A 22,980-nucleotide genomic window follows, 5' to 3' on the forward strand; every position below is an offset into this window, starting at 1 on the left:
CAGGTTTTGGGCTTATCTTTGTTTTAATCATGGTATCCCATACCTAGCAAAATATGGTTTACTAACTCCTCCTGGAGACAGCATGCCTTTTTGAGTATAAGTAAACTTATCTCTTCAGTTTAACTCTAAATGTGAAAGTTAAATTGCACAAACTTTTTTACTTATCTGAAATACTGCACTGTAACGCTCTTCATTATTTATTAGTTTAGTTTAAAAAAAAAAATCCTAGAAGTGAGAGGTGTTGAATCATCCTCATTCTTTCTTGTGATGGAGGCTGATAGTAGTGATTTCATACAATAATTATTTTGGTATTAAAAAGGTGGACCATGAAAAACTTAGCATCAGTTTTTGAGGTGAAAAGGGAGAAGGTAATTCCTGAACTAAAATAATGATGACACTGAACTTCAGGAAAAATAAAAGAAGTCATCATCAACAGCAGCAAAAGAGCAATCTGAAGCTGATCAAAAAGACGTTCCCGTAAAAAAGAAGGGGGAAAATGAAGGTGAGACTTTCAGGAGTGGTGGGTATTGGCTATGCTTGTGCTCCTGTTGAGACAACCAAGCTGTGCTGAGGGACTTGGGAACCTGGTTAAAATGGTATTATTAGAGCCAAGCGAGTAGTTTTCAAAAGACTAAGGGGAATGAAAGTGTCCTTGTACTTTCTTTCTTGCTGATAGATTCAAACTGCAGGTGGAAACAGACTATTTCCTTTCTCACTTCTAAAATGGTCCCTTCAAAGGAGGTTAGTCTGACATTCTTGTTATGCTAAAGAAACCTGACAAATACATTTTCCTATAGCTAGAGGGAGACTTTCCTCTTCAGTGCAGTCAGTTCAACACATTTTATTGAATTTTGTAGAGAAAATGTAGTGTTGTATTAACAGAGAAGTAGTGCCACACTGAGTTGACACATATTCTAGCCTATATATGAAGAAGAAAAATATCAGAATCCTTTTTTATCCCATCCTCCATGCCCCATTTGTGTTTCTGAGAACACAAGCTCTCTGACTAATTCCTTGTGTCTGCAGGTCTACTGGGTCCTGTGACTCTAGATGAATTTGGAGACATTGATTCCAATCTGACCCTGCTGTACACATCACCAACTGCAAAGCATGTACGTATGTCCAGGGAGCAACTGTTTGACCTTATATATGAAAAGAGAAACAAAATGTCGTGTACTATTGCATAAGAATGATGAAAATAACTACAGCAGGAGTGGTGGAGTGCCAAGGCATGCTGTGCATGCCAGAAGGGGGTCATGCGAGATGTGCTGGAGACTGACAGGATTGATGTCATCTGGTGATTCAGTAAGTGAAGTGCAGCTGGTATTTTCTGGGATTGGTAGATTTATTTTCAGAGAGAGGGGAGGAATGAGGAAGAATATGGCAGCCGAACATATGGCTATGCTGAGAAATGCACCACTGTAGAAGAAAGAGCAAGAATTACTTTGAGTTTGGGTAATACATTTATTAAGGGTAGTCTGAAGCAAGGGACAAAAGAGGGACAGCACAGCTGCTGACTGCATTTCTTCTCTCCTACATCCATAGTTCAAACCTCTTCTGTATTTCAACACTCACAACAACGAGACAAACAAGGCAACTAACAGTCCGGATTTTATCTGGAAGAACCACAAGCTGCCCAGTGATACTCCAGGCACTGGTGAGACACCCATTAAATCTGCCTCTACTTTGAAAACAGGATCCACCTGCTGTGCAATCCAGCATGTTACCTTCACACTGCCCCCAGACAGTGATGCCAGGAGATGGGTGCAGAACAGCATCTTTCCTTCTCCTGCCCCATCGCTCCATGTTCTCTGCATCCAGCCCAGTTCTAAACCTTCCTTTCTGTTTAGGCACTGCTACTAAGTCTCTCATAGATTCCTTACTGTACCAGTGATTGTGGGGAATACCATGGGATGTTTCAGAAGAGGTCACCCCTGCGCAAATAATCTTCACTAGAAGATGGTGGTGATGTGAATTGCTTGAAAGACTGTTCAGGAAAGGCAGCAGAATTAAGGTCATGATGAGTATCTGACTGTACATTTCTGTATCACTGATGGAGCATGGTGGCTTCTGCTTGCACCTTTATCCTTGCTGTAGGGAGCTGGGGAGAGGACACAGCACTGTGCAAATTCAGGGTGCATCTCTGGAGGAGTCTCTGAGAATAGCTGACTCTTTGCAGAAAGACAATGGGAAACTATGTTTATCATAGAATCATGGCTCTATCTACACCCAAACTTTAAATCCTAAATCCCAGAAATCACCACTTCCTTTTCTTTTGAGTTTTTTTTCCCCTTTAAGACTGCTGCCACATGGTGATTGGCAATGGAAGGGCATATGTTTCAGAGTGTGATTTGCAGAATAAAAATTATTGCAGTGGCAGTGGTTGCAAGAGTTAGTACACAGTGGGTTAGTGTTCACCTGAGTCATTTGCATCAGTGAGAATCCAAAGATGCTGCTGTTAAAGGTCTCTGCTAAAGGCCTCCCATTATTTTGCTGTACTGCATACCTTCATTAGGGAACAGGCAAAGCATAACTGGAGAAACAAACACCTTCTGCTAACTATAAGAGTCCATTCACAGTAAAGTGGTAAATGGATTCAAACATTTTTATTCCTCGGTAAAGTAAATCAGATGCCCTCAAATTAGGTCTTACCCCTTCTAAGAAAAGCAGGAATAGTGGTTTATTGGCAGGGATGCACGGGAGCTGCCAGGAGAAGGCAGCAACTCTGATAAGACTCCAGTTAGACAGTTCTGGGAACAGCAGAGGGAGTTCACTGGAGCTTTCATTTTTCATCTCTGGTCAAATCTCTGGTCTCCCTTGGTATGACCATGAGTCCTGCCTGTGCAGAGATAGCAACACTGCACAAGTCAGCCACAGGGTCTCCCTGCATCAGGTCCCTGAGGAATGGGCTTTCTGACTCCAGTCCTATTCCCATCCATCCCTCGGGGCCCACAAAATGCTGTCTTGTCAGTGGATTTTCGTATCTTTCAAATATTTTCTTCAGTATGTTCTTGTTTGAAGCTGCTGCACAAGGACAAAAAAAGTGGGAATTGCAGAAAGCCAGTGTCTACAAACCAGTAGTTTAACATCCAGTGCTTAATGAAGGCCTGACACTGTGGCCAAGCCATACTAAACTAAAGTAAAACTTCCTCCCACAGGCACTTGATTATTTTGATTTGATTCACATTTTTAAAAAATAAACCTTTCTTCAGTGTGATTCTAAATAAATATATTCCCCCCCAAAGAAGATGGCCAAAGTTGAAGTAATCACTTTAAACTTGCCAAAGCCAGTCAAAACTTTCCAATCAGAAATGTGTTTTTTCCTCCAGGGAGGTGAACAAACAGAGCAACCAGAGCCCTGCTCCTTCCTAAGCTGTAACTGAGAACAGCTGAACTAGTTCTGCTGCCTACCTTCCTCCTGGTATCCCGTGATAAACAAAGGAGCTTCATCCACGTTTTCCCATTATTCAGAGAGTTTTAGCCCTCACTCTAAACTTGGATAAAAATAGCCTTGAATACACAAACGTTTCTGGTTTCAGAGGATCAGGTAATTTGTGACTCTCTGTCTGCGTGTTGCAATACTAAGAGCCAGGAGGTGGTAGCAGAGCCTCAGGAAAGGGAAATTACAGTCCCATAGCGCTTTCATGGGAAACTACAAACTGCTCATTGTTAAGCTGCAAGCCACGATTCACAAAACTTAAGTTTTAGAGAATTCGTACAAAATGGCTTTGCACATTCTCATGTATCTGTCATTTTATAGCGGTGACTTAACGCCCTTCCTTGCAAACTAAAAGAGTAGTACTGATGGTTTTCAACAGAGAGGATCAGACTAATACTAAATTCCTAGGAGAACCTGAGACTGATGCTGGGATGAACACAGAGAAAGCTGGATCCAAAATCCAGAGAAGTTAATAAACTGAATTCTGTGTCAGATGCAGACACTTAAATTGGTATGTTGAAAATCCTTCCTCAGTTGCTGCCTGATTCTGAAGGCAGCTAGTGTATGTAATTTTGCTTTTTATTTATGTATTAATTTTTTTGTGTGCTTTTATTTCTGTTTCTGGGCACAGACAGAATTGTGTTAGCCTCAGTAAGGCTGAGTAACTCGCTCTTTTACTGTCCATAACCAACATGTCAATCTGCAAAACAGGATTCTGCTCTGCCTTCTTTGCCTAAGAGAGTTGCTCAGTAGAGTAGGTACACTCTGGATGTGTGACCACCAGCTGCAGCTCCGCACTAATGACCTGTTACTCTTCAAAGGAAGTTGGTGGCCACCAACTTTCCTTCCCATTACCCCTGAGCTCCAAGAACAGACAAAAGACAGGCTTCAGCTCACTTTTCTACATTAAGACAATGAAAATTACAACCTTAAAAAGTCAGCTCCCAGCCTTGTTTGTCTTGCCTGCTTGCTCAGGTTTAGAACCCTCATGTGCTCTGTGGTTTTTGTGTCTAAGTCCTCAGATTCCTGGACAACAAGATTTTCAAATTGTTTGTCACCTGGCAGCTTCCAAGGACACTTGAAAAGCTTTGCGCTGCCACCATATTAATTTTCCTCTATACCATATTAATTTCCTACTGAAGGCTACAGCGCTCAGTTGCACTTTGTCATCCCAACAAAGTGTCTACAGAAGGGTTCAGAAATGAGTCCACAGTCTCCAAAGCTCTGTCTACAACTACAGAATTACTTTAAACAACTGGATTAATAAGGGGAAAACCCAGGTGTGAAACGTTGAAAAGTCTGTGTATGTTAAAAGCTGTATCATGATTTCCTTCCTTACCTCTTCTTGGATAACAAATTCGTGTGAAAAATGCCTCTCAAATCCATAAGCGGCTGTACCCTGTATCAGCTGAAATTCTGGGTTGAAGCTTCAGGTGTATCCCATCCTGAAGCAAATTATATCAGTAAAGACCCATGGTGACGAAGGTGTGGGTAGTTGTGGAAAATTCACTGCCAATAGTTCATTGGATGGGTACCCAGCAGGACTGAATCAGAAAGTCATCACTAAACAACCTTGATAAAAGGATCGAACCCTTGTTCCCTATTTCAGAGAAAGCCTTATCCAAAGGAGTCAGTGAGGACCCTATTTTGCATTAAGCCCTGGTTATGCTGGAGGAAAACAATGACTGATTTCAAATAGCCATCTGCTTACCCCATCTACATCTCTATCTCACAGAGAGCTGTACACAAGGGTTGCCTCCACCATCCACTCTTACAAAGTTATTCCAAGGAGAAATTTGGTTACTTCATTTAAAAAATGTAGTTACTAGGAAAAGTCAGCTTTATTTCTGGACTGTCCTAGTTTGTTCTTAAAAAGGAGAACACCTGGAAACTGCTGCTGAGCAGATGTGAGATTTAGCGCTGTTGAATTCACCTCCCGCCTGGGTGTCCCTGCAGAGTGCCCATGCCTCAGATGGGGATTTAAGACTGCACTGCTCTGGGTCATGCTTCAACCTGCATTGAAAGAGGCAGGTGCATGCCACCTCTAGGCAGTGCTGGACTTTACCAAAGCCTCTCAATTTGGATGTGTCCAAAAATTATCCCTGGTCAGCTACTGTGACTTGCATGTGTGAGTGAGGGTAATTTCTTAAACACAATATTGTTTTTCATTATCCTCTGTCAAGTTGTTTATTTTTCATTTTTTCTTTTCTGCAGGCCCCCACGTCTTGACTATTGCTGTATTTACACTCACAGGAATTGTGATTTTGGTTCTGATCATCTCTTTGGTGATTCTAAGGTACCAACCCCTTTGTCTTTCTGTTTGTTTGTCCTTGAACAGTTTTCCTCCTAGGGCAATGCCTTTGATCTCTCCAAGAGCCATTCATTAGCTTACCTTACATACCTGTGTGGTTGCCCTCAGTGTGAACTCTTTAGTATATGCCAAGTAGTGCTTGCATCTGTAGTGTTGTTATGGCAGGTTAATATTGAAGGGAGAAGGTGCAGCAAGGCTCAGTGTTCTTGCATGTGCTAAAAATCTCTGATTCCTATACACAGAAACATGTGTCTCAGACCAGTCTTCAGACCTTTTCCACTTTACTGTCCATCTTTTACTTTCTTGGGGTTCACTTTTTTTTTATCCTATTGGTGACATAAAAGTTCAGTCTAGAAGGAAGTATTTTTCTTGAGTCACTGTAGAAGTCAAAACACCATGAGGTTTTGGTGTTTTCATTGCACGGATCTATTCCTTTGACTCAGTCCAACTCCTTGCATAACAATTCTTCTAGCAGCTTGGAATTTCATGAATATAACACAGTCCAGCTTTATCATGATGGGAAAAGCAGAAATAGAAATCAGTGATATCTCCTTTTGATGGAAGAAATCCCACCCTATTTCCAAAGTATATGGGTTTTTTTAATCTTTAAAAAATTGTCTTATCTGTGCATCTGTTTTCAGTCTATATCTTTGTTATATATCAGAGAACTTCAGAAAAAGCAAGAAAATCAGGTCTTAAGGAAAGTTGATTAGAAACAGATGCTACCCAGGCTCTCTTGTTTTGAGTAGACCAATCCATCTTGCTAACTAAAGCAAGGAAAAAATCAAAGACGAAGATATATAACTCTTACACATCCAATTTTACTCAAGAAATGAAGGAGCTAATCATTGCCACATCTAAGCACTAACGCTTTAAACAGGTAAAGTTTGAAATGGCTATGAAAATAAATAAACCTTTGTCTTGACGATATGGACTTGTAAAAGATTCTGTACTTTTCCACATTTGCAGATGCATAAAATCTAAAGATTCTGTTTAGATTATTAGATTATTATTGTATACACATCATTGTAATATTCCCAGGCATCAAATATAGAAGAGATTTCTGGGAATTTTTTAGAATAAAGCTTGCCCTATTGTCAAAACAATAGTAAACTTCTCAACTATAATTGCTACCAAAGATTGTCCCCTAACAAGCAAAAGAGAAGAGAAACTCAGCTATGAAAATTGGCAAAATGCCTCATTATTCCTTCTTTATCTCCCAATTTTCTAGGACACTCGAACTATCCCACAACTACCTGTGTAGTTCTGACTGCAAAGTAAGAAGGCAAAGTCCTGAAAAACATATAACTAAATATTAGGCCTAGTAGATTTTAATTCAGTTTTGTATGTTCTTAATCACCAGCTGATACCAGTTTGAATTGCAGTACCTCCTGGTGACACACACACCTTACAAGATAGAACTGAGAAATTATTGGTCTTCTTTTTCTTGTGCAAATATATGCTAAAAAGATATTGGAAAAGGGAATGTTATTAGGCAACAGTATGGGTTCTCCCATTTGGAACATTTGCCAGTTGTCATCAGTGCATTAGGATTCCTCTGCAGACTCTCCAGTCAGTTCTTGGGTTTTAGTAAAGAAGGGACTTGCATGACTAAGTGGGTAATTTGATGAGCACTAGTCTTCTTGCAGCTTTTCTCTACTTCTCTAAGAAAAGACAGTACCTGCTCTGAATTTCTGCAGGAAGGACAGCAGTTTCTTTGTCCCCGTTCCAAGGGCTCTTCCCTCATTTTTACAAAATGTGCAGAATACAAGGGACATCCACAAAAAGACATCTCATCTCAACACCATTGTTACTTCCTCTCCTGGCATTGTATTCACTCAAGTTCTTACTATCCACTGTTGATGGCAGGACTGCCTTTGGCTTGCATTTCTTTGTGGGACCTCTCTTCCAAGTACATTCAATAACATGGAGGAGAAAACTATATAAAATCCAGATGGCTCTTTGTGCTTTAAATTGTGCTGACCGCCCCTGAGACTGGCAATTGCAGCAGTTATTCTGCTAAATCTGTTCTGTTTCTCTGCTACAGAATTGAATGAGCATTTAGGCTTTCCCAAAGCTAGGGGAATTAAGATTATCCTCAAACTGGAAAACTGTGTGAGAGCCAGAGGGCTTGTGCTCAAGCACTGTCAACCTAACAAACCATTCCTGTGTCATCCTGACACTAGAAGCTTCCCTGTCCTAGTCTCCTGTTGTGGGTTTTGGTTCATTGGGAGGATATTCTGAAAGACTTCCCTGGTTTTTCAGGAAGTACAGGAGAGATAATGAACGCCGGTGGAAGAAATGGTCCCATATACCACCTGAGGAAATCTTGCCTCTGGAGACCAGTGAGACAAGTCATGTTAGTCTGAAGGTAAGAGAAGCACAGTGCCCAAAGCTGGGTCTTGGATTCTGTCTTCTAGAGACCATCAATGCTGGGGTGTTTAGAAGCTCTGACTACAGTGCAGACTTTGGCTCTGGTAGAACTAGGATCTGTTAATTTATTTTTTTTTCAACCCTCGCTTGCTATATTGAAGAAAAAGATTATTCCCCATCTATTGCTCCCTGATAGAATATACCTGTTCCTGTCAGTAAAGCTCATTTTGTGATGGGGGAATGGAGGGGTATTGATTTCCAGTCTTTCTCTGTTACAAATGATTTCCCTGCGCTTTGTTATGCCTCTGTAATGTCCAAGAGCATGAAAGCAGCAGGCAGAGGGCCTGGGAGTGGCGTGGATGTCCAACACTTTCTGTGGCATGTAGTGGCCCTCCCTAGAGAGAGAGGCTCATGCTTCTCTGTGTGGCCCGCACAGACATTATTAATCTCTCTGGATCTGTCAAGTGGGGAGTAGGTGATAATTGCAAGTTAATTATTCTTCTTTGTTCTCAGATCGACGAAGATAAGAGACGTGACACCACCCAGAGACTGCGCCAGGGCAAATATGACAAGAAGGTAACCTGACTGCAGTGTCCACAATCACTTCCTTGCCCTTATGAGGGCTCTTGCTGGGAGGAGGTTGTTCCACCTCCTCTGACCTTGCAAAATGGCTTGATCTTGTAGAAGGAATAAGCTATTTACTCCCTATCAGGTGGTTTGTATTTTGCTTCCTGACAGGAGGCAAAATATTAGACTCCATGAACACCCAGCCCAGTCCAGGAGCACAGAAGCAAAAACACAGGGACCAAAAATCTGATACATTTTGGTACTGCGGAGATTAATAGATTAAGGGAGGACAAGCCATTTACATAGCAATTCTTGTGCTTTCAGTAGAGCTGCTTGCCTGCCTGAGGTATATTCATGTTGAGTTAAAATCTGCATAATCGACAGTTCTAAACAGTAAATCCTATGAAGAAAATATAACTCCAGTACTTATTAGCTGATAAACTGAAACTTCAACAGTGAAGCAGTAGGCAGGTGTTTCTGAAGTATTTCTTTGTATGGACATTTCTTGGAAAAGAAGGACGAATTGCTGTTGTACTAAAACTATGACTTTTTTCCCCACTGGTATTTTTCCTTCAGGTGGTGATCCTAAAGGATCTCAAAAACAGTGATGGTAATTTCTCAGAGAAGCAAAAAATGGAACTGAACAAGGTACCTGTTACAATTAGCAACTGGACACAGCAGGATGGGATGGTGAAGTCATTGCTTTCCAACAGCCATATGCTTGTGCACTTTTGTGAGATGGATGGATAATGAGTTCCTCAAAGGACATTGTTTGAGGAACTTTCTCTTTGTGTGTGTGATCTCATCAACAGTTCAGAGTCTGAATAGTATACCAATGAAGCTGAAGATGAATGAAGTAATTCATGTGCTGTCATATGGCCTTATTAAATACATTTTTATAGCTGATTCCAAAAGGCAATGCACTCTTTTAGCTCATATCCTGCTAAGTCATCAATAGCAGAATGTTGTAGTTAAATCTTATTATTGAATGCCAAGTGCAGCTCTTAAAATATAAGTAATACTCTGCTGGCTTGTGCATTCAGACTCTTCCAACATGGGACATGAATTTGGATGCAGTACTGCATCTTTTTTTGAATGGTTTTCTTTTCACACAACACAGCTATGCTGTGAATTCAATAAGCTGTAAAAATACCTCAAAGTAAACTATAGTTGTCTATTTAAATGGACAAAGTCCATAATATCATGCAACGTAATTAAATTTTTATTACTTGCTCATTTACTGACTGATTCACAACATTCTGTCACTGTCAGCTGGGAGGTTTGAGAGGCAATAATGGATATTATAGGGGGCTCTGGAATTGACTTGCAGTATCCAACAGCAGCCACTTTTATCTCCCTAATCCAGAAGGCTCTGGAATAACAAACATCTTCAAGTACTTCACTCAGTGCCTTAGTACACAGTGGTTTAAGGGAACCTCATACATCTTATCAGGGCCTGAGATAAAAAGCCATGTCGCATAAGTATCTGTGACCTGTGTTTCTGTATTAACAATGATTGCTTTTAAAAACAGATTAAATGTTTCTGCTCTAGCTCCTACAGGTTGATTATTACAATCTGACCAAGTTCTATGGCACTGTGAAGATAGACACCATGATCTTTGGGGTGATTGAGTACTGCGAAAGAGGTTCTCTGCGGGTAAAGAATTCTCCTTAAGCCCCCAAATTATCAAATTTCAAAGTAAGAAAAAAAATCCCCACCTCTATGTCTCTGGCCCTCATGCAGCAGCTATGGACTGAGCAAGTGGTGGCAGGTTTCTGACTCCCAAGTTTTCTATCCCTTGCTTGGTTCTCTCCAGCCTTCCCCAGGTGTTGCTGTGTCAATTTGATGGTTCTCAAGCCGGGAGAGGATGAGGTGAGGTGGAGGCAAGGATAAGTACAAGCAGAGCTCTGCCCAGGCCACAGCAACAACATTTGTATTGTGTCCCCAACTGGAAGCATATAGGATATAACTTTATCTTCATTTTCCAAGTCATAGCTGTTGTCTCTGCTGATGCCCTTGCGGACCCCAAAGTGCCTCTAGAGTGTGCAAGGATAGAGAAAAGAATATATCCATACTAATAAGGGACAACTATGGCAAATTCCGTGTTGTAAGGGACAACAATTTTATTTTTGTTTATAAAAGAAATGGTAAATTGATGCCTGGCAAAAGTTATGAAAAGACTTATGGTTTATTATTACCAATATTATTTCAGTGCTAATCATGAAATGATGGTGGCATCAACTCTTCTGTGGGCATATATTGTCTCTGCTTCTGCATTCATACAAAGACTCTCCTGTAGCAGCGAGGTCTCTGGAACAAACTCACAGCCAGGCAGCAAAATAACAGCTCCCTCTCTGAGTCCTTTTCTTGTAAAGTGGCATACTCATGGAAGTTTACTTTTAGCAGTAAAGTAAGTGTAAGTGTAAAGTCAAGTCATAGTGTGACTGGCAGGTTAAGATAAAGGAACAGTCTACTTTGAGCTTATAAGGCCATGAGTAAATTGGTAGGAAATGGATTGCGAGCACAAAACATGAAAAATCCTCTCCCTTCCTCTTGCACACCTTGACCATTTGTGTCTCCGTTATTTTGTTTTCTTAAAGACTTAGCTTTAAGAACGATTTCACAATTTATCTTTAATTGCACAAAACCCTCCTTTCTGGAGTCCCCACTTTTCTAGTGTAAACTTGAACTATATTTCATATTCCCTATTTTTTGAGTCGACTTCTGTTCTAGTGCATGTACTCCCTGTAAAAAATAAAGTTGCTAGTTAAAAGGCTCTGCAATTTGGATACTCATATCTCATCTTCTGTTTTCTCCCCGAAAAACTTTTCTTCTCTTGACAGGATGTTTTAAATGATAAAATCTCCTATCCTGATGTCACATTCATGGACTGGGAATTTAAAATCTCTGTCATGTATGATATTGCCAAGGTAAGTGGCTGCTGAAAGTGTGATGGGAATCAACCAATCTTGTCTTGCAAAACTGATCATCCGAGAAGTGTAGCTCTCAAGGTCTTCTCCTTCTTGGCTAGAGCTATATGTCCTTCCAGTTTTTTCTCCTCTGGGGACAAGTATATGAGGCAGGAGAAACCAGTGGCTCTCAGACTGAAGGAGAAAATAGGGGCCAGAGCTGGCTTTGGGCTTTTTATAAATAAACAAATAAAGCATGCCTCAAAGAAATGTGACCCAAAGATCAGAGGGTTACAATCTGTTGACCAGTGGCTCTGATTAGTAGGGCTTAGGCAGTCACAAGATCTGCAAAACACACTACTTTCTGGCCTCAGGTAAAGCATACAAAGCAAAACTGTATTTTTTCAAATGACAGAAGTATTCTAATTTGTATCCAGAGATGGGATCAACTTTTTCTAAACAAATTGTTTATGTACCATCCTGACTTTTTCACTAGAGTGAGAAACTCTAGTTTCTCACTACAGCTATCCATTTCAAGCAGTTTGAGAGGGAAGAAATTAGTCTTTTATAGAAATCAAGGCTATTTTTCAGTAGCTTTCAACAGATCGTTGCACTTTAGGTCCTTGTTCTAGGAAGAATCAATATGCATGGTAAAGAAATTCTATTCTACACTGGAGACTTGTAACTGTTTATCTGGTAGTTAAGAAGTCTTTGTAATTCGCGGGTATAATAATTCATTATACCTCTGCAGATAAATGTAAAGAATCACCTCTGTCCTTTGGCTAGTGCTCAGCTGCTCTCCTCTTCCTACTGCTGGTTTGCAATTGGACAGTCCTCCTGTTTCCCTACATCCATAAGTTCAGATTTAGTTTCCAAGATGAATGGCTCCACTGTGTCTGTTCTAAAGAGATATTGAAAATCTTGTGCTTTATTAAAGCCCCCTTAATCCAAATTGCCAGAGTTTGTTGGCCTTGTTAATGAGTTTCAAGTTCAGTTAACGTTCAGCATTAAGTTTGACTTTAAATAGCAGCAGTGGAGTTTCCCTGCCTCCTCATAGCATATCAAAACCCAGGGTATTTTTAACCCTTTTCAGTTCACCTTCAGATGTTTACTTAGCAAATAGGGACTAGTACTGTCTCCATTTATGAGGAGAGAGAAATCCCAGTCCCTCTGAAGGGAGTGACCAAACGCCAGTGACTGCACTGGTACCAAGACTTCACAACCAGTCATTTGCTGCACCATTGGTAAAGGGGACACAGCACCTGAGGATGGATTGGTACACTGCATCTGTTCTCTGGAATGGCTCCTGAGCCTTATTAGCTATGTTAGTAGAGATGGTTTGCAAAATCTTCCGAAAACTTGTATGTACCCAGGAATATCTGGAAAATTACTGTAGTTTGGATGATCTGCCAACCTCTCCTCTTCTTAGACCTGATACTGTGGTGAAGCTTCTGGGACTTAGACACTTCCATGAAATTCTTGTATTGCTATTCCCAAACCACAGCTCCAGGCACCCTGTCTATTTTGACTTGAATGGCTTCTCTCTTTACAGAAGTCACTTTGTGGCTTTTCAGCTCCGGTTCCTCTCATCTCAGTATCCATCCTCTTCAAGTCCAGCCCCAGCTCTCCAGGCTGTTAAAATCCCTGTGACCAGCTCCTGTGATTCCTTTGCCTTTTTATATGCTTCTCCCTCTCCACACCACCACTTTCCTACACTCTGCTTTTACCAAACAGTCCTAGTACTTTGCCTGGTCTTCATCTGGCATAGAAGTGCTGCATTTGTTTCTGAACAAAGGCTGGATCATTTGTATTCCCTGGTACAACTAGCCAAGTAATGACTATTCCTAGAGCAGTCCCTAGTTCACTAGAGAAGGTGGGGTGGGCAAAGGAGAAGGCCTGAATCTACTCCATTTACTTCCACCCCTCTTTGTTTTTTTTCCTGCCTTAGCTGTCTCTAGGATTGATGGCATCACCTGTAGCTCCATGGATTTGGCTATATGTGACCAAAGAGCTCTGATGAAAGGTCTGCCAAGAAGGAATTGCAGTAATCAAACCTTGTAGTTATTAGTGCATACACTTGTCATTGCAACACTACTTATTAAATAAGGGGCTGCTGCAGGATATTGTGCAAGGGATTGTAATATTCTTGCATTGTGTCAGGAAAAGGGTTCTCAGTCAGAATTAAAGCTTCAGAGCTCCAGAGCAGAGGTTACAAGAATGCTCAAGTATTTAGAAGTATTGCGCTGAAAGTCATAAATTTTGAAAATCACACTGTGAGTTCTTAACAGTTTCTTGTTTTCAGGTAAGTGCACAGGATAGTGGTAAGGAAAGAGGAAAATTTTATCAGATACATCTATAAGACTTCTGCCTCCAGAAATTTTTAACAAGAAAGCCTTGGGATAAGGAAATCAAAATTACTTTTGCCTGTCATTTGATGCTGCGAGTGATTGAGAATTCTGCTGTGGCAATGGGTACATTTCCTGGCTGATGAAAGCAGGAGCTGGAAGAAGGCACAGCTGGAGGAAATAGGGCCTAAATGAGGCAAAACATCCTGGGTACTGTCATCAGGGCTGCATGCTAAAAGCTGCTTAATCAAGAAATGTGTTCCTTGGGTATAGTGTGCACACAATCTCTGTAATTTTGGCATGGTCTAGATAGGTCGAGGATAACCAGTCCAACAACATTCTCCAGAGATTGCATCTTTTGCAGGCTGCTTGTGTCTCAGACATACATCTGCTGTGCCCAAAACTCAGCTCATGTCTCAGTGATCTGTTGTTGCATTTGCTGATCCATTCCCAATTATGTGTAGCCGGTATTTGAAAAGAAAACCCAGCATGTCATACTGTGTATTCATGACCACATGAGCTATGTAACCCTGATTAAATTCTGTCTTTCAGTTATGCAAAAGGATGAGCTATACATGTAGGAGTCTAAGTGGAAGATCATTTAGAGAAGAAGCTAAACAGATATGACATACTTCTGGCTTCCATAGGATATAGATTGTGCTTCATATACTGAGCACAAAGGAAAGAGGACTATAGGAAGAAAAACAACCAGCAATAGACTATAAGTAGGTGTGAGTGTAAGTAGTTCAGAAGAGAGAGATGAAACAGAATAAATAATAGCAAGAGGGTGCAAATTAGCATACCTACTCCCTTCTTCAGTTTACGCCCACTTAATAATGTTCTTTTCCAGCTGTGCCTCAGTGCTAGCCCCTTTGCATGTATTGCAGCGTATTAGACTGTCTTAGACTAAATGAGACAATTTCAGATATGATAAGTAAAAAGAGGCAAACTACACACCTTTGTATGCCTGTGTGTATTGTGAGTCAAGAGACTGAATCTCAGGAAATAAAGATGAAACTGCATTGGCCAGTCCTCATGATGCTCACTTTGTTGTTTAGCTCATAGATAGCTGATATGCATTGACTTGTACAAAGAAAACCAGTCAGGTCAGAAGAGACCTTTATGATCTTCTAGTCTTATTCTCTGTGTGATATAAGCCCTAGTGCATCATCTAACACTCTGCATTGACCCCTCTTTAGCCCTCTGATTTGCAGAAGTGGATCTGCTGCAATGTTTCGAATTAAGTCTCTGATGTGTGATAATCTTCAAAGACGTTTATAGATATAAGGAGCAATTCCTCTCACACCTATGGATGTCCATTGGATGAACATGTAGTTGGAAGCACTTTTTTTGTGTAACATTCTAATAAATCTGTATTAAATTTACAAAAAAAAATTAATTGCAAGTGAAATTAAAACTTCTGTGGGAGGAAATAAACTTCTCTAATTGCTTAATTGTGTTATAATATTGTCAAAACCCAAGATGTTATGTCAGACTATTGTTAACAAAGAGAAAGGGTGGTCTTCCATGACATGATCCATTTCCTCACTTCTTAACATGGACTGTTCCTATCACCTTGGAAAGTCTCCTCTGTAAAATAATATGAAAGGGAGTTGTGATTTATGCATATCCATTGCAGATGAAGGCCATTTAATTACTTGGACAGACATTAGCATATTCACATTCTTGTTGAGTCTGGTAACAGCTAAGTGTCTCACATGTAGTCATGCTTTCCTCCTCTTTTATTGTCAATCATAGGGGATGTCTTACCTGCACTCAAGCAAAACTGAAGTCCATGGTCGACTCAAATCCACAAACTGTGTAGTAGACAATCGCATGGTAGTGAAGATCACTGATTTTGGCTGCAATTCAATTCTGCCTCCAAGGAAAGGTAAAAACAATGCCTAATTGAACTCTCCCTCATGGTTTCCAACCCACTGGAATTTTCTTAACTTCATAGACCACTATGGCCTACAAAATGTACAATATGATTTTAATTTATGTAGCAGGCATTATACAAATGATATCTGAAAATACTGTCTTAACACAATGAAAGAAAATTATTAGCAGGTAGAGAAAGAAATTAGTGTAAGTGAGAAGGAAAGGAAGGATGAATATTCAACTTTCAGTTTAGAAAACAGAGATTTCACATGCGGCTGAGGTGCAAGAAACATTTTCAGCATCCAAGTCCTTCATGCAAACAGATCTCTTCAGCAGTAATGCCAAACTTGTGTGAAGAAAAAAAGGAGTTAAGTACAAGTAATCTTGTCATTGATTGTGTTACCACAGTGCTCTGTGATATCATTTGAATGTTAACAGTCATGATTGATAATCCTTAAAAAAAGGATATGCAATGCAATGATATGCAATGATAACTTTGTTTTTCATTCCTTAGGTAGGAAACTAACAATATGCGTGCAACCAGATTGGAATAATTTTAATAGTTTTTCTTTACATTTTCTATTCACCTCGCATTCATAGAACAATTTTCTAAAATAGAAAATTTTCTAAAATAGAGCACTCTTTTCTACTCATCTTTTTTTCTTACTTGATCTGGAGCGAAAAGATGAGCCCATCTGAAATGATGTCATATGAATCTGACACAGAGTAGAGCTTGGGGAATAATAAGCACAGCACTTTGCTGTAACTGCAGCATGTGACCTGAGAAGAAACTGTGGTTGCAACTGGGTTGGAGAAGATTTTTACATTCAGACACAAACATGTTCAAAAGTAGCAATAAATACATAAAAAAAGAGTAAGCAAAGTGCACTAAAGGTAAATGCTCTATTCATTCTTCATTTTACAAATTTCATATTTAAATTTATATTATTATTACATTTTAATATATCTATCTTCTTTCATTGTTCATAAACAACCTCAAAATTTCTGGCTACTAGATCTTTTCCTTGAAGAAAACTTAGTGTTTCACAAGAGATTGCAGATTCAGTGAGGCTGGATGTTGCGGCCTGATATCATAACTCTATTTTCAGGTCTCATTACTGTGTTCAGGTCACTGTTATGAAACATCACCAACATGTCACAACAAACTGTTGTACCATGGCAGCATTCTGGTTTTGAGGTACAATAGTGCTCGTTGCACTAGAAATATAGATTAATAAAATCTATAGAAAGTAAGTGGTTATGAGCAGGTAATATCATGTCAGGTTCAAAAGCACTTGAGAATTATTTCAATAGCTTCATGATATCAAAGCCATTGGGAAATACTGCAGTCTTCTCATCTGACACCTTGTATAACAAACTCCTTGCATCTAGCTCAATAATTTATGTCTCAGGGTTTTTTTTATTATAGCACTGGCATTCCTTGGTCTTATACAAATGCACAGGCTATTTCTAAGAAGCCCATGAAAGGTGGCCAAGAAAAGCAAGTTCATTGCCAATAAACATAACATTTTCTGAAGGTGTGAGGATCTGCATCTACAACGGAAAGGGTCAGCAAATCCCAGACAACTGAAAACTACCACATCAGAGGTTTATCTAACTGTACTGATGTCAGCTTCTCAAGAAAAATGCTAAAGTAGAAAATAAACAGTACCCATGGGCTCTGGGTTGGATATGGAAAGAGTAAAAGGAAATATCATTATAACCAATGGATGCTCTGAGAAGGATCACCTTTTTTTCAATTACTGCTCTCCCTTCCCCTTTTCCCTCATCCCCTGTTGCTGTCTGGATCTTCAGACTTGTGGACAGCTCCTGAGCATCTCCGTCATGCTGATGTATCTCAGAAGGGTGATGTATACAGCTATGGGATCATTGCCCAAGAAATCATCCTACGCAGAGAGACGTTCTATACCGGACACTGCCGGGACAACAGAGGTAAATCCACAAATTTCTCCTCTATTGCAGCCTTCTAGGATGGTGTAGCTGTAACTGGCCTGTTCTCCATGTTTTGTGAAAGGTACTGTCTCTGATAACTGCTTGAACTGCTGCTTCTTTCACTGTGTGATGAATGAAAAACCTGTTTGAAGAATCTCACTGTGGGGGCAAGTGTCCTTATTTTTCTGTAAATAAAATTTGCATTGAGTTTTCTTGCCCTTTCTCTTCCCTCCTCACCTGGGCCATAGCATTACAGAAGTTAACATTATACCATGCTGTCCAGACTTACTGTAACATTTAAAGGCCACAAAGGTCTTTCTATTATGACTTGTGCACAACATATGTCACTCATTTTAAGCAGCATAAATCAGAAATGTCAACACAGAACAAGAAAAACTCAGCGGCATGACACAAAAACAGTTGACATTTAAAAACTGGCAATTCAGATTTTATTCAAGCCAGTTATAATTCAGCAATTTAACTTCTGTCAGAAAAATCATATCCTCCTGTAATGCATCCATTAAACCACAGACTGTGCATTTTGTGACATTGTTTTTGAGTGGCTAACAGCCAAGTCAATCCCAATTCCCAGAATCCAGGCATTATTATATACTAGAACTGACATAAAAACATGTGTGGGTTTGGGATTTTCCTAGTGACAGTTACTAACAACAATTTAGACACTGCCTTTACGTCTGAGTCATTCTGTTAGATCCGCCTCACATTTGTTAAAACATCTAGAGCAGCAGCTCAACAGCCTAATAGCTCTTTTCCTGAGTTACATTTGAGAATAATTTCTGGGGCATGTTCATCATCCTACATTATCTCAAATCTATGCTTATATTTGGGGAAACACAGTATTTCACATCACTGTCTCTTTAATATAAATGTAGATCTAAAATATTAGAAATGCCTGTTCCCCATAAACCAAACTCTTCAGGATTCCATGCTTAAAATAAGGTCGAGAAAATGAAAGTTTTTCTGTTCATTTTTTCTTGGAAAGAGGCAGGCACAATCCTCATGAATGCAAGAATTTTACAAGTATCGCCAACATAGGTGGAGAAAGTGCAATGCCCTTCCTTCCTCATTTTGACTTGTAAAGCAAATCCATAGCAAAATATATTCTTTTAACTACTTGATGAGCAGTTATAGTCTTGCTGTGCTGTGTTAGTGGTTATTAAGTTAGCCTCAGACATAGTGTTTCCTGGCTCTTCTGAGATGTGGTGGCATCCTCACTGCTCTGTATTTGACCCTGGCTGTCAGAGTCAGAACCTGGTTCCTTGTTTTATCTTTCACCTGTTTCTTAAAATTGCATTTTGTCCTTTTGGAAAGACTGTCCCTTTCAAATAGCATTAGGTTAATTCACCCAACTGAAAGAATTTTTAGCATCTAAGCTAGGTACCTAACAGCACCGAAGTGCTGTTGCTGGAGATGGTCACATATCAGCATGTTGGGTAAGACAGCAATGACCTCACTGGCCATGAAGCCTGTTTGGTAGGTCTGGATCCACTGTAACTTGAAAAAATAATCTGCTTTGTAAATTTCAGTTGAAATTTTAAGTTTTCCATTCAGTGAGAAGATTGTTTTTTCCACAAAGCTTTTTTTCCTTAAAAGCATTAGTAGATGTCTAAGATATATGTTGCTGACCTAATGGCTTCTGGTATTATTCTCGACTATTGATTATGCAATTTGAGTAAATGTGTTCATCAGTTTATCAAGTTTCTTTAAGTTTTATTATGTGTTGCTGAAGTGGCTCCTCATTTAAATGCCTGGATTCATTCATTAGCCAAGATAAGCAAGACAGTGAACTATACTTACTCAAACACCTCTGAATTCTCTTTGCGGCATCATCTAACTTTGGAAGACAGTAGCTCAAACTGGGGGTGATCAATAATTTACAAATTTCTAAGATAAAAAGAGAAAAGAATACCAAATTAGAGTCAATGGTGATGGACAAAGAAATGTCCTGGTTGCATGTTTGATTCATTTGGTTTTTAAGTCACCTGAAGAGTCTTTCAATGGCTAGGCTCTCAGGAGTTAGTCTCTGCAAGTTAGAAGGCATGATACTGATATTTCAAGACAACTGAACTGTTTCTCCAGGACTTCATTGACAGTAGCAAGGGCTGTGTTTAGATTTTAAAAGACTTATTAAAAACCCCATACCTAGGCTCCATCCACCAATTTAGAAAAAGGAAACTCAATTTCAAGTTACTCAGTGAGCCAATTTTCTCAACCTGCAAATATGTACCAATCAACTTAATGTACAATAATTTTGCTACTAATGAAAGAAAGGAAGTCCCATAGGATGACAGGTATACAAAACTGGATTTCTAATGTATAGAAGTAACTAGGTCATAGTCCTCTTCACTGATGTCTCTGTGAGACAGCTGTTCCCCATCTGGTTACTCCACTCTTCTGCAGAAACACCTCATTCACTGCTCAAGACTGTGAAATCTTGTCACGTACGAACGCTCAATTCAAGCTGCCTCCTTGTTCCACTACGTTCTGCCACTGGCTAATTGCAGTGTTGCTAATAGCTGCTGTTACTTCCTCTCTCAGGTGTGCGTGCAACATGGAAATCCAGCACATTCCTCTTGCATACATGAGCCCTACACAGACTTTCCTGTCTCTCTCTCTTCTTCTGCAAAGAAGATTTCTTTGCAGTCTCTCCATTCCATAGCATTTTGGACACTTGAGTCTCCAGCTCCTTCTCTAGTCTTTAATTTCTGTACCAAAAAGCTGGAAGCTGCTGCATCATTTTAGGGTGATTATGCATGCTTAGGCATCACTAGCTACCCTAGACTGGCACTTACCATCACGATTACAAACCTTCCTCATGTCATTACACGCTTCCTTCAGTAAAATTGTATCCCAAATATAACCAGACATTACTAAAAAAATGTGTTTCATGCTTGTTCACAGATCCCTTTCAATTTCTCTTTACTCCAAAGTTAAAAAATTACTTCTGTTTTTTAAATCCCTCCCCATCTGGAACTCTTGAGATCTTCCAGAGAAAGACAAAGAGAGATGTTTTTGCTTTAGCTCTCATTTACTGTGCTTAAGTTGAGATGTGCAAATGCAGCCTGATTTTGATGTGTTCAGAATCCAAATAACTTTCATAGAATGGTTTTCATGACTAAGAGGACAAATGAGCTTTTAACATTTAAGCTTTTTAAGCATTTAGATGCAATGCTTTTAACCCATATATATTAATATCTTAGTTTTAAGAAAGTTGAGCATCTACAGGATGATTTGTACTGCTCTGACGGAGTTGTATGTCTCAACACTTTTGATCAAGTTGCAATGGGCTTTTCACATTGTTTTTGCTATAACTATACTTCATGCTGAGAGGCACACTAATAATGCCCAACATTCATTTGGGAAGATGCCATAACCATGTCTACCGTGACCAATAAATACTCATGTACATTTCTATTCATTTTGCTTTCAGGAGCCTTCAAGACAGCCTGTTTTGATCTTGTGCCATATATTTAGAAAACATCCAAAGCTGAAATTCACATCAAAATGAGGGAACTGTCTTCAAGAGTTTTGTTTGCACAGTAGCTTGTAACCATAGAATTCTATCCACAAGCAATGTCCTTCTTATGCTTTTTTGTTTAAAACTTTGATCTTTTCCTGTGTTAGAGAAACTTTACAGAGTGGAGAGCGGCAAAGGAGTGAAGCCTTTCCGACCAGATCTGACCTTGGAAACAGTGGGAGAAAGACAGGTGGAAGTAAGCTAATAATTAACTAGGCCATTTTCTGGGTGAAGGGTGGAAGTTCTGGCCAGACTAGAGCCCATGATCATGGGAAGGTGAAAGCCATGCTTTTTATGCCAAATACCCTAACCTCGTGGGAAGAAATGGCATTCCATAGTTGTTACCAGCAAAGTGGAGTACAACTCATGGAAATTATTTCACTAGAAAGAAATAGCCACTTATATGGTGCCACTCTTCTGACCTATTTTAGATATCTTTGAGATGGGATGAATCACACCTCGAGTATACCTCTCTCCACTGATTTTACAGCCCCTAAGGCTTCTTGCACAGGTGAAAATGTCTGTATTGTAGACATCCACATATTCAGCAATGAACCCCATTCTTTTTGGCTAAATCACTAGTTTCAGAAAAATCCCAAACTCGGGGTATTGGAAATATAATTACCACAGCATTTATCTCCATGTCAATAACTGTACCTGCCTCCAGCTACAAGACTGGATCCATTTACTTGCCTTTCATTTATGTACTGCAAATTCAAGTTAAGATCATGTCACTAGTCATCACAGAGTTAAGTTTAGGATGCCTGCAATGAGTGTTCTAACCATAGGTTCGACAGTTAGTCACATGATTTAATATGCTGCCAGTCAAGAGTAACCAGAAATTCCCTAATGAACTAGTGCTATTTAGCACTACTCTCTGTCTATATTCATAACTCACATGGACTTTCCTTAAATTTTTGTTTGAAGTTGTATACACTAGTGAAGAGCTGCTGGGAGGAAGATCCAGAGAAAAGGCCTGACTTTAAGAAAATTGAGAGTACTCTGGCTAAAATATTCAGGTGAGCAGCAGGGGCTCTGTTTTAAGATGCTCCAAACTCCTCCTAAGTGTTAGAAAGCTCACATTTTTAAGTGTGTAAACTGCTGTGATAATGATTCAGTCAGTGGAAAAATCTAGTGTTGTTCACTTATATCTTCTTTTATTCTTTGGCAGAAAGGTAGGCGAGCATGTGCATGTGTATACGTACATATGTGTGCAATGTACTAGCTGAGTGAGGGTAAGGCAATGACCATACCTCAGATTGGTACATTGTGAAAGTAGCAAGCTGGATAATTAGAGATTTAAACTGTTCAAGTAATTCAATCCCTGTCTCTAGTCAAGAGTTGGATAGTGACTCATGTCGTCTAAGTTTCGGGAAGTGAATGCACATAGATGTTTGGATGGTCCCAAATTAAGCTGACTAGAAATGTTGGGCCGTAACTCATGAGAAGTATTAATTACAGGGATTTGATGATACAAAGTTGTGGGAAAATAATAAGGGCCATAGCTGGATAAACCCTATGGGGTTATACAGGCCTTTCACCTGGACAATGCTGCATTGTTCCTACAGAGTTTGGTATGAGTTAATTATTTTGATGACCAAACAGTGAGCTTTTAATCACTTCTCTTGGGCAATTGCTCCCCAGTTTTTAAAGCTGTTCCCAT

At 39.7% G+C, this 22,980-nt stretch overlaps 1 protein-coding gene across 1 annotated transcript in view; it reads left to right on the forward strand.

The window, feature by feature from the left end:
* The window catches only part of GUCY2C (guanylate cyclase 2C), a 45,700-nt gene that overhangs the window by 14,122 nt on the left and 8,598 nt on the right, over positions 1-22,980 (forward strand). Inside the window, exons 9-20 of the mRNA XM_027722587.2 lie at positions 1,027-1,112; positions 1,546-1,657; positions 5,654-5,735; positions 8,016-8,121; positions 8,637-8,699; positions 9,267-9,338; positions 10,243-10,347; positions 11,535-11,621; positions 15,704-15,836; positions 17,642-17,779; positions 21,425-21,513; positions 22,245-22,336. Of these exons, the coding sequence (XP_027578388.2) occupies positions 1,027-1,112; positions 1,546-1,657; positions 5,654-5,735; positions 8,016-8,121; positions 8,637-8,699; positions 9,267-9,338; positions 10,243-10,347; positions 11,535-11,621; positions 15,704-15,836; positions 17,642-17,779; positions 21,425-21,513; positions 22,245-22,336 (1,165 nt within the window). The remainder of the gene's footprint in view (positions 1-1,026; positions 1,113-1,545; positions 1,658-5,653; positions 5,736-8,015; positions 8,122-8,636; positions 8,700-9,266; positions 9,339-10,242; positions 10,348-11,534; positions 11,622-15,703; positions 15,837-17,641; positions 17,780-21,424; positions 21,514-22,244; positions 22,337-22,980) is intronic.

This window comes from Pipra filicauda, unplaced genomic scaffold, assembly GCF_003945595.2.
Source record: "Pipra filicauda isolate LSUMZ 115617 unplaced genomic scaffold, ASM394559v2 scaffold95_size2449627_pilon, whole genome shotgun sequence".
NCBI lineage: Eukaryota > Metazoa > Chordata > Aves > Passeriformes > Pipridae > Pipra > Pipra filicauda.